Source organism: Gopherus evgoodei, chromosome 13 (assembly GCF_007399415.2).
Source record: "Gopherus evgoodei ecotype Sinaloan lineage chromosome 13, rGopEvg1_v1.p, whole genome shotgun sequence".
NCBI lineage: Eukaryota > Metazoa > Chordata > Testudines > Testudinidae > Gopherus > Gopherus evgoodei.
Genome location: NC_044334.1, coordinates 7,159,744 through 7,174,694, shown reverse-complemented (window position 1 = coordinate 7,174,694; position 14,951 = coordinate 7,159,744). Strand labels below are relative to the sequence as shown.

Here is a 14,951-nt window from a genome sequence, read left to right as displayed (position 1 = left end):
TAACTCACAGAATATGACCCAAATTTAATCAACATAGTGATGCCTGCCTGAGTTTGCAATGAACATAAAATAATCACTCCAAGAGATGTTAACTGACCCAGTTCATCTCAGTGAAGTGTTAACTCCCCAGTGATGCTAATTTAAATCTCAACATTGTTGTCTATTACACTATTGATTAAAGCATGACAGAGACGATATTTTGAAAATCTGCACAATCTACTGAGAGTGACATTTAATTTTCGTGCCCCAAGAGGATGAAACCTGGGATATAGTGCCACTTATTTTTCTCCCCAATCAAGAAGTAGCCAAACCCAAGGACCTTAACAGAACATCTGAGCTCTAGCAAGGGGAAATCAAGCCAAAGGACGCCGGCACAGTCCATAGATATATACAAACCCCATCGAGGGACAGCTGACAACACACAATCATATTTGGAACATCTGCACAGTTTACCATAAGTAGCATCTCAGTTTGGCATTTAAAAGGATGCAGATTATTTTGTAAGTGGAGCCTGGTTTGTGGGTGGAGCTTGGATGAGTACCACAACCTTTCTTCTCTGACCAATTCAACCCCTGGTCTCGGAGGTTAATTCTGATTTCAGATTATATAGTGGCAGATCACAAAGCAACTTGTGAAATCAAGTACCATGATTGTGTGCAAATACACAAACATATACACAGTAGTCAACTGGAGGGACAGCTCAGTGGTTTGAGCACTGGCCTGCTAAACACAGGGTTGTGAGTTCAATCCTTGAGAGAGCCACTTAGGGATTTGGGGATTTAGTTGGGGATTGGCCCTGCTCTGAGCAGGGGGTTGGACTAGATGACCTCCTGAGATCCCTTCCAACCCTGATATTCTATGATACACCAGTCATCAGAATTGCTCTCTCGGTGGCTTACCAAAATGAGTACCACGTACTGTGATTCCAGGCTCCAAGTTTGTGGGAGATGGCTGTGCTACACACTATATGTTTATAGCCTTTTTATTTAAATGGCACTTGGGCTGCTTCTAAGCAGCTGTGACATAGGTTATGTTGAAAAGTACAGATCCTATACTTCTTCAACATATACACACACTTTTCTTCACAAGCCATGATAAGCAGGACACATTTTCTCTACTCTGTGGTGCAAAGAATAAAAAATAAAACCACATTGCAGAGAGAGGCAGCAATGACTAGTGGTCAAAGTACAGGAGTGGGGGTTACTATTCATCATTCCAAATCAGGGGCAAATGATTATGGATGGATTATACGGACTTTAGAAAGGAAGGGCTAATAGAAATTTTAACTTTGCCTTTTCTAGCTGAAACTGTTCAAACATGAATTATTAAATACATAAAAATAATACACTAATGGATTCATCTTCACATCACCTTTGTGAGGAAATATGAATATCCCCATTTTAGAGAAGGGGAAACAAAAAGACAGAGGTAAAATAACTTACCTAAGATGACAGAGTTGGGACTAGAATCAACTAGACCATGTTGAAAATTAGTTTTTTTGCCTACTCTTGAGATTTCCCCTTTGCCCCTAAACCAGATGAGGTCACCACTCCTGCACAATCCCAGATGCTATGTCAATTACCTACAGACTAGTTCTGTTTTAGCAGTTGCTCACTTATCCCACCATCTCCAAGGAAAGTACATTGTACCAGTAGGCAATAACTATCACACTGCAGAGGGCAATGGGAGAAACAAAAAAGAGAAGGAGGGAAGTAAGGAAAGAAAATGCCATTCAGAAAGTCAGATGGGTCTGGTTTTTGAACCAGGATCAAGTATTGAAATCTTGTAGATTTCATTTGTGTCAGCTAATCAGACATACCTGAAAGCATAGTGGATTAAAAAGGCATTTTAAAATACATGGATACACATAAAATAGGACTCTATGTATGTGTTTATGTACATGAGCTATACCATGCACTGCATTGCAAGGTTACACAAACTTTGTGACACTGAGGGCAGTTCCAACCAGAACAGACCTGATTAAACAGATCAGATTGTAGATGTCCATATCCGTAATACGGAGGAGTCGTCTATGCAGACAAGAAGGCCAACCATGCAATATTCTCCTTCCAGATCTGAGTGGTGTTCAGATCAGAATGGGAGCGATGCGTGCTGGGCTTCCCTCACATTGAGAACAAGTGTTTGCATAACTCTACAGGCCTCACTTTATGTACTTTTATTGTGTGCACGGCCTATGGAATATACATTTTATAACTTTAAAAGCAGTTATACCCACCTTCATATCCTCCAGAAGTGCCTGAGGATCTTCAATGCCTTCTGGAACACACTTCTTGTTCTCTGGGAGAGATTCAAGCTTTTCTACTAGGGCTTTCAAACCTTTCAGTTCAAACTCTGTGAGATGAGTCCATTTGGTTGAGACTTCTGTAGCTGGCGACCCTGTTGGTGTTTTGGGATAGTCTGTGGGGGTTGTTGACTTTACACTGTCATCTGACTCATTGGACAAAGTTCTTTTGAGGTACCTCATTACTGTGGCTTTCTGTTTTTTCCCTGCAACATCCTTCCCTTCAGAGTGTGTGCTGTTGGGTGAGGAGGAACCATCAGCCAAGGACTTTGGATTCTTATCCAAATTGTCTTCCTTCTCCTCCCGGGTATGAGCATCACAAGATTCTTCATCCATGTCTAACCAGGAATCTGATGAGAAGCTGTCTACGCTGGGTTTTCTTGTGGCATCTGAAAAACACACAAAGAAAATTAAATCTTTATCCTGCTCAATTTACAGTTTAAACAGTTCTCCGGTCAGGACTAGTGCCCACCTGATTAGACTGGCACATGGTAGTGCCTGGTAACTCTTACATGCATCTAGGAAGTGAGTTTTGTTCAGATAATTTAAAACGGATTTTGCTGTTTTTCATTAACATCTATTTCGCACAAATGACTGAACAATTTAGGAACAGTATGGCTTTTTCAAAAAGTTTCAATCTCCAAACTCCCTCAGTTAAGGGCAGAGAAAAAAAAATCACAATTCATATATTTGAGATGTATCATTAATTTTCCAGAAAAAACAGATGAGATCAGATTTGACATTCTTCATATTTCTAAGCTAGAAACACAAGCAGGGAAAAAACACCTTAAAAACCTTATTGCCGTTCTTTCAGCCCTTCTTTATAGATTACAAAGAAGCAAAAAACTATTTTTTTTCCTTTGCAGGTCATTGTCAATAGAATGTACAAATACTTAGTTTTATATGGTATCTGTCAACCAATAACCTTAAAGCATGCAAGAACACTCATTACCTCTGTGAGACAGAACAATACTATTATGCCCATTTTAAAGATGGGAATCTGAAGCACAGAGAAGTGAAGTGACTGACCCAGTGTCACACAACTGTATAACCATTAGTATTATGAATACAGCCCCAAATGCATGCTGGTTGCTTTATAGATAAATAATAGGACAAGAGGCTGAATGCGCAAAGAGAGTTAGCCTCCTAACTTCTATTTAGGCTCCCATGAAATCAATGGAAATTAGGCGCCTAACTCTTTTTGAGCGTTCAGCCCAAAGTCCCTGGCTTCGAAGAATTTACATTCTTCGGTCTAGTCTACAGAAGGCTTTTCCCCTGAAAATGCCCACTGTTGCTGACTCCAGAACAGCGCCAGTTATGACAGCATTACAAAAGGGATACTGGTCAAGGCTCCAAAAACCTTTTAACTGCAGTTTTGTTTATACTTGCTTTTTTACAAAACAATAAGGTTATCCTGTCTACATTAGCACTTTCCCCATTACTACAACTAGCAGAGATGAACTGGTGTTAATTGGTGGGAATTTCTGGTTAAAAATGCTAGTATAGGCAGCATCCAACAAAGTCAATGGGTCCAGCCCATTGGATCCAGCCCATGACAGACATTATATGCAAAAAAAGAGAAGAGCAATAAACATGTGACTGAGCAATGAAGTGTCTCATTTCCTTGTTTTCATTTACTTATTTTCAACCATCTGAATTCTGAGTAATTCCACAGTTTCTCTTCACCCAAACCTTTTATTTGAGAAAGGACTAAATAAACACTAAGGCTATGTCTACATTAGCACTTTACTTGGCATAACTTATCACTCAAGGGTATGGGGAAAAATCCTTTGAGTTACACACAACAGAAGCGCCGGTGTGGACAGCGCTATGTTGGAGGAAGATGCCCTCCCACCAACATAGTTACCATCACTCATTGGAGATGATTTAATTATGTTGATGGGAGAGCTCTCTCCTGTCAGCATAGAGGTTATATGAGCAATCTTACCGCAGCACAGCTGTGTCAGTACACCTGTGGTGCATTAAGCTTGCTAGTGTAGACATGGCCTAAGTAAGGACTTCAGGATTTGGCTGCATTATAATAATAAGCAAGCTTCTCACAAATAATGAAGCAAAGAATCACAGAGATTGGAAGTGAACCTCTAAGCCACAGAAGGTTCTGACTGTGAATGAAAGAATATGCCATCATCTCCTCAGAAAACAAACTGTACTTACTAGCTGAAAGACAGAAAGATGCAGCAAGCAGACAGTTGTTGCTTAACTGCTGAATTCAGACATGCTGGGAAAAAATCCTCAAAAGGTTTTGTCTACGCTGTGACAATGAGTTCAGTTAGGTAACATCTCATAGAAATGAAGGGGGCAGTTACGTTTATCAAGGTTACTGGGCTATTAGTTCAAACTTAGACATCACAGAATGTTTTCCTCACAATCTTATTAGATTGAGAATTATTTTGGAGGGAGAAGGTTTGAACTGATTTTCTGGAGAACAAGACAGAGCCTAAAAAAAAAAAGTATTGGGCCACTGACCCAGTCAGGCCCTGGTTACAGTGAAGATAAATATCCTCCTCCTTTCTATCCCTTTCTCTCTGTCCCTTCCAATACACACCACTCGTAAGGGCTTTAAGATAATCAAATTAAATATTTAGTGCACTGAATTGTTTATTCAGTGTGATACAGTGATGAATGACAAGACTCAGAAGCAGCCACTTCCTTTGGCTCCTGCTAAAACCCCCCAGTGCCAGGCTGCCCATGTAGTATCAGAAAACATGTTAAGCTAGCATATTTTAATTAATGCACAGTTAAACACCACTATGGTTACCCACAACCAGCTAACACTGTTTTTCCTTTGTCCACACTAGGTGCTTTCATTCATATGCCTTAAAATGCTGTACAATGCAGGTAAAAGTCATTATCCCCATTTTCAGGTGAGAAAACTGAGGCACAGGAAGAGGAAATGACTTGCCCAGAGTCACCCAGAAAGCCAGTAGCAGAGCCAGGAATTGGACCCAGTTCTCCTGAGCTCCAGTCTGGTGCCCTATCCCAGAGGCCACATTGTCTTTCTGTTAATTAAAATATTCATAAACACGTTTTTTGATCATTTAAATTTCAATAATGTTCTCTACTTCACAGGTGATTGAAGTATGGAAGTCCTGTCTACACTGGGGGGGATTTTGGTGATTGGTGGCCAGTGTAGCTGCAGCAGAAACCCTGGTGTGGGCATGGAAAGCAGTTATCATTGCAATTTGCACCAGTGCAACTTCATCTACTTGAACCTGTAGTCATGTGGAACAGTGAAAATCGTAGCTTACACTGACTTTGCTGCCTACACTATGTTTTTGTATAGGCGCAGCTATGCTAGGTGCTTGCCACTGACAGGTGACCTAACCCAGTTACAGCTAAGAAAGGAGAAGAACATATTGTGACCGTCTACAGGAAATGATGTTTTAGTGCCATTAGTGAGTGGTATCTGAGATACACCACCTCCTTCTATCTAGGATCTAATCAGTGGAACCAAAAGGCCAGAGGGAAGGCGCGGAGCTCAGTGGGGCATCCTAACTCTGCTGATAAACCCAGGCCCCATCCAACAAAGCAGTGGAGCCCTGGTCCAACCTGGGAATGACAGTAGGGCCAGGCACCTTCCTCCCTGATTATATTGGCTGCTGTTCCTCCCTCTGCTGGAGGCAATCTGCACTCAACCAATGTTGTTGTGTTGGTTACACTTGGTTCATGCCTTCCAGTCCTACACTTCTATGATTCTATGGTTGCAAGCTTTTCTCTGCTACCACAAGGGCTAAAAATAAGGTTTTTTTCCACTGAAAGCAGAGATTCTCTCAGCATATCACAACTCTGGAAGCTGGGACACTAGACATGTGTCCTAATGTGCTTATGCCTCAGTAGGTAGTGTTATTCAGCATCTCTCCACATCCCCACCTGGTGCAAACCTCAATGGAGCTGAAGTGTTGCAGAGCAGCTGTCCGTGCTGCCCTGTCCCACTCCTCCAGTCTGTTTTACAGCTGGTACAGGGGGAATTTCCTCAGCAATTCTCCTGCTCCTGGGGCTGTCTTTTTTCTCTTTGGGCTCTTTTTGCCCCATGACCTCCCCATTAGGGTTTTCCCCCCTATTCTCCCAAGCATAAACAGGGAGTCTTGAAAAGGGATGATTTACAAAGATGAAGAGCAGGGCTCAGCATCCCACACATGCTGAGGCCCCTCGTGCTGCCTGACACAGAGAGAACGTTGGAGGGAGAAAGAGGCAGGACGCTACAACCAGAGACTGGCCATTACGGGTTCAGTAAGAGTTGAGGGTTGGACTTTTATGCCAACACATCCCATTAGTTATGGTGTGCTGGGGTCTGTTCCAGGGCTTGTCCACCTTAGGCATTTTTACATAGTGCAAGCCCTTAGTGTAGATATACTCAACTGGTGTACAGCAAGCCCCAAGCTGTGCAGGTACAGCACATGTACAATGGGGTTTGCACTGGTGCAGCTGGGGGGATTATGATTAAGTGTTAAAGGGTTAACCCCCAACTGGGAGTTTTCTGTTTCCCTTGCTGAGTATGTTATTTGTTCCTTTTTCTTGTTTATAAATCTCCCTAAAGTAAAAGACCCTGCTGACTGCAATTGTGGTTTCCTCTGCTTAGTCATTCCACCAGCCAACGCTGCATTATAACTCTTTTTAAAAGTTATTTTGTAGCCCAGGCTCCCACCTGGCATAGGTATATAGTTTGAAGACGAGATCTAACAGGGTTTGGTCCATCCCATTGCCACTTTAAAGTCATGTTACCAGGAACATTGTTTAAATGGCCTCCACGCAAGTGCATATGGGGCCTAATTGAGTCTTTTTAAAATGTTTAAATGCTTTCTACTGTGCTTACTTTTTAGAGCAATCTATTAAATAAAGAAGTGGTGTCTCCCTGCATCATGAACATGTGTAATCCTCTGTGAATTGAGGTCACTGCTTCATGTGCCAATCAAAAACACTGCAGCATACAAGCTTTACTTTCTTATCATCATATATTATCCTGTGAGTCTCTGGCTACCCCCAGGCCTAGGATCATCTACTGTGGGTCTCCTCCTTAATACAATTCAAATCCTTTCAAAAAAAGGATGGGGGGGAAATTCTCACAAATACAACAATTCTGGATATGGAAAACAGAGAGACTTCACCATTTTGTAATCCAGAAAAAGAAAGGCAATCAGTCTTAGCACAGGACAAGGAGATAGGAACTCCCAATTTCTAAAGCAATAACTCGCTGTATGGCCTTAGGCAAATCACAATCACTCTCCCTCAGTTTGCCCTTCTGCAAAACAGGGATGATTATACATAGTTACCTTCTTCAACAGAGGATTAAGCTGCTAACTTTCCCTTCAGCAGTACAGTGTGTTCAATATATATTCTTCTGCTGCAATGGGAATTGCCATTCACAGCTCCAAAGCCTGGCACTTTGGCCTGTCAGCAAGAGGTAGTGAGTGAGTTCATTATAGCAGACTAGTCTAAAAAGGAAATGAGGGCATCGTGGAATCTGATCATACAGAATTTTCCCAAATAAAAATCACTTAACATAATCCATACATTCTCTTTCAATGGGAAATCCACTATACTGTCTGAAGAAAAAAAGGAATGGTTCCTCCACCATTCCCTACGGCACCTTTCTATTACTCATCAGACTGTAGGTACAGTCCAAGCCATCCTGTGAAACATCTTACAGTGGGAATCTTAGAAGCTACAGGATACGGAGTATTTTATGACTAGGGCCACATCTTCTCCCAATTACTCTTTGTCAGTTTAGTCTCAAAATTCATATCTGACTGAAGGACACATGTAGGTCAACCGCGGTTGAAAACATCCAGCATAGACTCAACAATTCTAAGGATAAGAATCCTGTAAGCATTTCCATCTCAGAGCAGCACATGTTCAAATCTGGTAGGAAGTTCATATAAGAGTGCCCTTTTTGATTCCAACTGGCAGGACGAATGCCACAGTCGGAGGGACATAAAGAATAAGATTCAGTGCTTTTACAGAAGCCTGTGATTGCTGTAATGCCATCACTTCCACGGAGCTCCTGCCCTCCTATGGAACAGATCAAAGCAATAACAGACTCTCACATACTAACCAGGATCTTAATCTAAGAAAGCTATTGCCTGGAAACTTATTCTGGGACTGAGGAAGGAGAGAGGAACCAAGGCCTCCTTTTCTATACCACTTAAAATGTAGATGTTTTTCGCACAGAGAGTAGAATACAGGGACAAGCTTTCAGTCAGGCAAGCACTGGGTCTCTGATTTTGTGCCTGCAATTTTGCAGGTGAAAATAATTGCAAACCAAAAAAAAGAGAAACACTTGTTTTGGAATAAGTGTCCACATGGGGATTATACTGGTATGACTCAACCGGAATAATTATATTAGTCAATTTCCACATGTAGACCAGCTCTTGGATTCAGACTCACCTCAGAATTTGGCCACCTTAAACTCAAGTATAAATACAATGCAACAAATCGACAAATGTAGTCATCGGACACGTACACCAACCCCCCCACATCCCATAGATTGGAACAATACTCAAAGATCTCTATCACCAAATGATAAGTGAGATTAGGGAGGCAGCAAAATCTAGGAGAATAACCTGGACAGGTGACTTGAAATGGAGCAATATTAAGAGAAATTCGCATATGAGGGAGTATTCTGGAGAAGGTATTTATTGATACCATCAGTTACACGTTTTTGAGCAGCTCATTCTGGAAAATACCAGACAGAGGAAACTGCTTTCTAGATAGCTCTATCCAAACACAGGAGTTAGAGGACAGAATACTGAAATTAATACCTTTTTATACAAAAATGTGTCATGAGATCTTTAACACAAGTGATCAGGACCTTGGTTTTCTGTTTCTTCCCAAGATGACACCTATCAGCAGTAAAGAGACATCTATTATCACTACTGACTCAAAGCAAAGTGCCAGAGTTTCAGAGACCACTTCTTACAGCACTGTTTTCTCTTTGGAGATCTTTCCTCCAAGTGCTACCCATGCCTGACTCTTCTTAGCTTGTGAGATCCAATGAGAACACTGTCTGCAGCAGAGCAGATGCTGAATAAAAGAGCATATCTCCAGGGTAAAATACAGCAAACTATAAGAGCCAAAAAAAGCATAGTTAAGTAGAAATCAAACACAAACCATAACAGGGAAGATATACGGTGGAAAAAGAGGAAATGTGAAGACGCAGATAGCTACAAACATTAACACTAACCATTAGAAATTTTTTAATAAGAATGCATGGGACTCAAGATAGTTCCCCTAGTCCAAGGAGTAAAGAGGACAATTAAAGCTACAAAGGAGTCGCAGGTAACCTTCTGTCCGTATTCACTATTGATGGTGATGAGGAAGTCCTTCCTCAAAGGAGCACCTCTTATGGAAATCAAGACATGGCATTAACAGAGAGAAGTCTCTAAGGAAAAGAGGAGGCAGCAATCTGAGGACCTTAAGAGTCCTGAAGGAAGTTTAAAAAAGGCAAAGGAGCAGAATTTGTGACAACATCTAGTTCACTGAATCCTCTACATTTAACAGTTGTGCCTGAATGTTGTGGTGCCCCTGTTTTAAAAAAAAAAAAAAGCTACAGGTGATTGAACAATTACAGACCAGACAACTTCACCTTGATACAGGGAGCACAGAGTATAATTAAGAGCAGGATAGGAAAATATCCTAAGCAATAAAACATGACAGGGAAATAGAACAGAGGTATGATTTCTCTTGATAGGAGCTGTGATTCTGTTAGAATTATTTGGGGAAAAAAACAGCAAAATACCAAAAATGGGACTCCAGATGATATAATAAACTTGCCCTTTTGAACATCAGTTAGTAAGGTCCCTCACATCTATATAATCAGTTAAAAGGTAATGTCTGACAGGGAATAAAAAATAGATCATGACAAAGATGCATAAATAAATGTATTTTTCTTAGAACAGAGAGAAGATCCTAGGAGTCAATGACAGAAATCAGCACTGAGACTGACACTGTTTAGTATGCTAGTGAACTGAAGCTAAAGGTGGCAGCCAGGTGATAAAATATGCTGTAGACAGACTGTTTAAGCGAGTAAAAAGTACATGTTTGTCCAAGAGAGCAAGGTCAGATTAAGATCCTAACATGTTTGAAGTCTGGTGGTATTAACATAATACACTGTCAAAGTGCCTGTAATCATGCCTCATTCTATTGCCTAGTGCTCCGTTAGCTCAAGTAGCACTGGTTTGTGATTTTACTGCTCAAGGTCCCAGGTTCTATTCCTGCTGAAGAATTGTAGCAGGTATCACTACATTAGGACCTGGAGTTTTGGTTCAGGTTCTAATAAAAAGGTAGGAGAAGAGAAATGTAAGACTCCAGAAGGGTCTAATCAAACTGGGAGATGGGCTCTTCATTAGCTGCTACTACCAATCTGCAAATGAAGATCAAGGAAGTAGAGAGAGAATCCGAAAAAGGAGGAGAATCAGTACCTTCAGTCCTGCTCTGAGAAGCATTCCTATAATAATTAAGAAACCTTCACAACTGTGCAACAACAATCTAGAGTACAAAATTCAAGAGGAACCCTACAATAACAAACTCACGAACAACCTGATGACAAGTGTGCACTGCATGCGCACACACATTAACATAACTGGCCATAACAAGCCATTGTGCAGCTCCAGCAAACAGCCCCTTGAATAACAAATCCATGTGTGCATGATGAAAATAATTTAACAAATTCAAGCTTCCAACAGGTTATCGAAAATCAGGGAGAGTTAGATTTAAAAAGAATTTGGAAACTTATTTAAAGAATATTTGAGAAACCTTTGAAGCTATAGGGAAAAGGAGCCTTTCTTACAAAAAAACCCATTTTCATTCCCTAGGCCCAACAGCCAAGGAAGGAGACAATGTGTCTCACTGTGGGGTTTGCCAGGAGTGCAAGTTCCTTCCCACAGCACCCAGAGAGAGAAGGCATGCCCCATTCTAGTGCTCACTGCAACTTCGGCTTCCAAACTGTCCCACTCTTGACCCAGGTCTCTTCTTCCTGCCAAGCTTGTGCTGTCCTAGAGAGCCCCTGGGTGGATGAAAGGGTGCTTGATGATCCTAGACAATGCAATAGTCACACATTGGAGAGGGCCAGCATTCTTCTCAGAGATATAGAATTTTGCTCTTTAAATCCAAGTATTTCTATAGGCGGCAGTTCTTAAAAGCACCTCTGACTTGCATCATCCACCTCTTATTTTGATTGCTCAAACTATTACTGCTCTTCAGACTTGTTTTTACTGAGGCTTTTTCCCTTGAAGGCTCCAAGTGCCCTTTCCAGTTCAAGCTCTAGAGAAGCAGCATGTCTCTCAAAATTGGGGGTAAGTCTGGAGGAAAACTGGGACCCAATTAAAGATGGCTACCCTCTTCATTCCCACCTAAGCACTGACTCCTACTCTATCACCCTGAATGCTCCATTTCTATCTCCTTTCCCACAATGAACAGTTTCTTTCCATCACAACATTTTCTTCTTGCAGCAGACATCCCAGTATTCTGGATCCAAAATACAATTTTGAGTCTAAGTAATTTTAGTGCTGGTGCAAAGGGCTGAACTGACAGCCCTGGGGACACCAAAAGTTCTCTTTGCATCCACAGAATTCCTACAAATGGGCAATGGCAGTCCAAGGTTTTCCATACTGCCTCAATCCTGGCATAAAAGCACCACCTCTAGAGCTAAGAAGGCAACTTGATCTCCATGGCCCGTTATTCTGCTGATTCAGCCTACTGAGATTGCCAAAATGGGCCAACTTGGTGACAACTGTGTTTTTACATGACTTGGATGCCTCACCACTAGGAACTGGACTAAGGTTATGCTTATGCTACCACTTAAGTCAGCAAAATGTATGTCGCTCAAGGGTGTAAAAAACACACAGCCTGAGTGACAAAAGTTTTGCAGGCATATGTGGTAGTGTGCATAGCACTATGTCAGCAGGAGAGCTTCTCTCACCGCCATAGCTACCGCTGTTCATTGGGAGTGGTTTAATTATGTCAATGAGAGAGCTCTCCCGTCAACATAAAGCAGCTACGCAAGAGAGATCTTACAGTGGCACAGCTGTACCAATGTCACTGTAAGCTATCTAGTGTAGACATAACCTCAGACCCATTCCGCATGGCTGACCAAATCACCAACAGTCACTACTGAGCTGACCTGGATTCACACTGGTGATTAAGGGCTTGGCTACACTGGCACTTTACAGCGCTGCAACTTTCGCGCTCAGGGGTGTGAAAAAACACCCCCCTGAGCGCTGCAAGGTACAGCGCTGTAAAGCCTCAGTGTGATCAGTGCCGCAGCCCTGGGAGCGCGGCTCCCAGCGCTGCAAGTTACACCTGTAAGGGATGTGGTTTACGTGCAGCGCTGAGAGAGCTCTCTCCCAGCGCTAGCGCTCCGACCACACTCACACTTCACAGCGCTGCTGCAGCAGCGCTTTGAAATTTCAAGTGTAGCCATACCCTTAGATGGGAAGGTTCCATATCTTACGTTCAATGTCCTGAGCCATCCCATCTCCATGCACCTCATTCATTCTAAAATGTGTTAATTTCACTGTACAACTTAATGACCCTCTACCCCTGCCTCAGGCCACGTCCAGACTACCCGCCGTATCGGCAGGTTAAAATTGATTGCTCGGGGATCGATATATCGTGTCTAATCTAGACACGATATATCGATCCCCGAGCGCACTTATATCGATTCCGGAACTCCATCAACCCCAACGGAGTTCCGGAATCGACACGGAGAGCCGCGAACATCGATCCCGCACCATCTGGACGGGTGAGTAATCCGATCTTAGATATTCGACTTCAGCTACGTTATTCACGTAGCTGAAGTTGCGTATCTAAGATCGATTTCCCCCCCCTAGTCTGGACCAGCCCTCAGTGTCAGGAAAACCCTCTTTGGAGCACAGCATCTCTCATGCCAGCATTCTGACATCCAAGTGCTGCTTCTTTACTTTCCAAGGGATACAAGGACAGACAGTTTTGTCAATGATTCTTTAAAGAGCTCCTTCCCCCAGAACAAAACCAGCCAGAAGCGAGGAGTTACTCAGCACGCCACACAGTATGCTATGGGAGTTCCTGACTTATTAATCCTTCAGCGGAGGAGTTTGATGGCCCACAGAGAGGCTGCGGAATGAGACCCTCCATCCATACAGATATGCTGAGATCTGCAGGGAGCTCCTTCAGATCTCAGGGCTGGTCTACACTGGGGAGCGGTATAGATCTAAGATACGCAACTTCAGCTACGTGAATAGCGTAGCTGAAGTCTAAGTATCTTAGATTAATTTACCTCGGATCCTCAAGGTGCAGGATCGATGTCCACAGCTCCCCCGTCGACTCCGCTACCGCCGTTTGCTCCAGTGGAGTTCTGGAGTCGACGGGAGCGTGTTTGGGGATCGATATATCGATACCTGAAAATCGATCGCTACCCGCCGATACGGTGGGTAGTCTGGATGTAACCCCAGAGTACCTTTGCAGTCAGTCAGCTTTTCCATGCTACTCTCTGGCAGCATGGCTCACTAAAGAGCAATGCTTACCACCCATGCAAACCCTCTCATTGAAATGTCATGATGCATTAGGTGGCCATTTATGTCATGACTGCTGGCCATTCTCTCTAAAACCTCCGGGGCTCCCAAACATGTGATATTCACAATGATGGCCAGCTAGGGGAGGAGGGAAAAGGGTGGGATGGAAATACTTTAGCTTCTCTCCACTTCCAGATGTACCAGCCTGATCTAGCGGATACTTGTGCTACTGTCAGCCTTTCTGCACCTAAAAGCAAGACGGCATGGCCCAGTGGCCCTTTTGAAATAAAATAAATAAAGCTGATGGGCAAGACTAGAACTCTAGCTGTCTGCTAGAACTCAAGCTTACTCCAAACTCATGTCAGCATCAACCCTTGACACTTTCCCACTTCGATCCCATCCATCCATCTCTGCCACAGTTCACTTTCAGCTACTGTTTTAAAGGTTTCTTTGCCTTGCCTGCATTTAAGTTACTGAAAATGTAAGTTTGTTTGGTTTTTTTAAATAAACTAGTCACCAGTTTGGGAAAAATAAAACCAGAGATGTAAAAACAGAAAAAAGAAGCCAGATTTAGTGGTTGCTTGTAGTGCACTGTGTAGACAAAAAGTGCTATAGAAGTGCTAACTATCCAAACCAACAGAACAAATTTGCAATGCAGACTTTTTGGCTGCTAAGGTAATATGCCAAATGCAACAGTAAATCCTCAGCTATTTGGCAGATCACTGCAACACAAACATTACTGAAACCAAGAAATAAACAAATCTGAAATTAATTTTCTGAGATCCATTTGCCATGGAAAAGCTCAATAAATATCATTCAAGGAAGGGTGGCGGTTCAGTGAAATGCTTGAGCTTCAAATCTTCTCCATCCTCAAATAATGAAATAATTCATTAGGATCTCTACATTTCTCCAATTTAATTTACAGTCTGCTTTGCAAAAGCCAAAGCAATGACTAGTCTGAGGTGCCAGCGTCCATTCTGAATTCGCACTCGAAGGATTCACTCACCAATTAACATTGATTCTTTCTGGTATTCTTTGCTGAGGTGGCAGCGCTGGGTCACACAGGACACGTATCTCTCCAGAACATACCAGCACATTTCATAGTAGAAAGGATAACGGAATTTGGCATGCACCTGAAAGCA

General features: G+C 42.4%; 1 protein-coding gene across 6 annotated transcripts in view; it reads right to left on the bottom strand.

The window, feature by feature from the left end:
• The window catches only part of KDM2B (lysine demethylase 2B), a 176,040-nt gene that overhangs the window by 59,448 nt on the left and 101,641 nt on the right, over positions 1-14,951 (bottom strand). For all 6 annotated transcript variants that reach the window (XM_030583398.1, XM_030583397.1, XM_030583399.1 and 3 more), the window contains 2 exons: positions 14,816-14,942; positions 2,237-2,691 (listed from right to left, as the gene is read on the bottom strand). In XM_030583398.1, the coding sequence (XP_030439258.1) occupies positions 2,237-2,691; positions 14,816-14,942 (582 nt within the window). The remainder of the gene's footprint in view (positions 1-2,236; positions 2,692-14,815; positions 14,943-14,951) is intronic.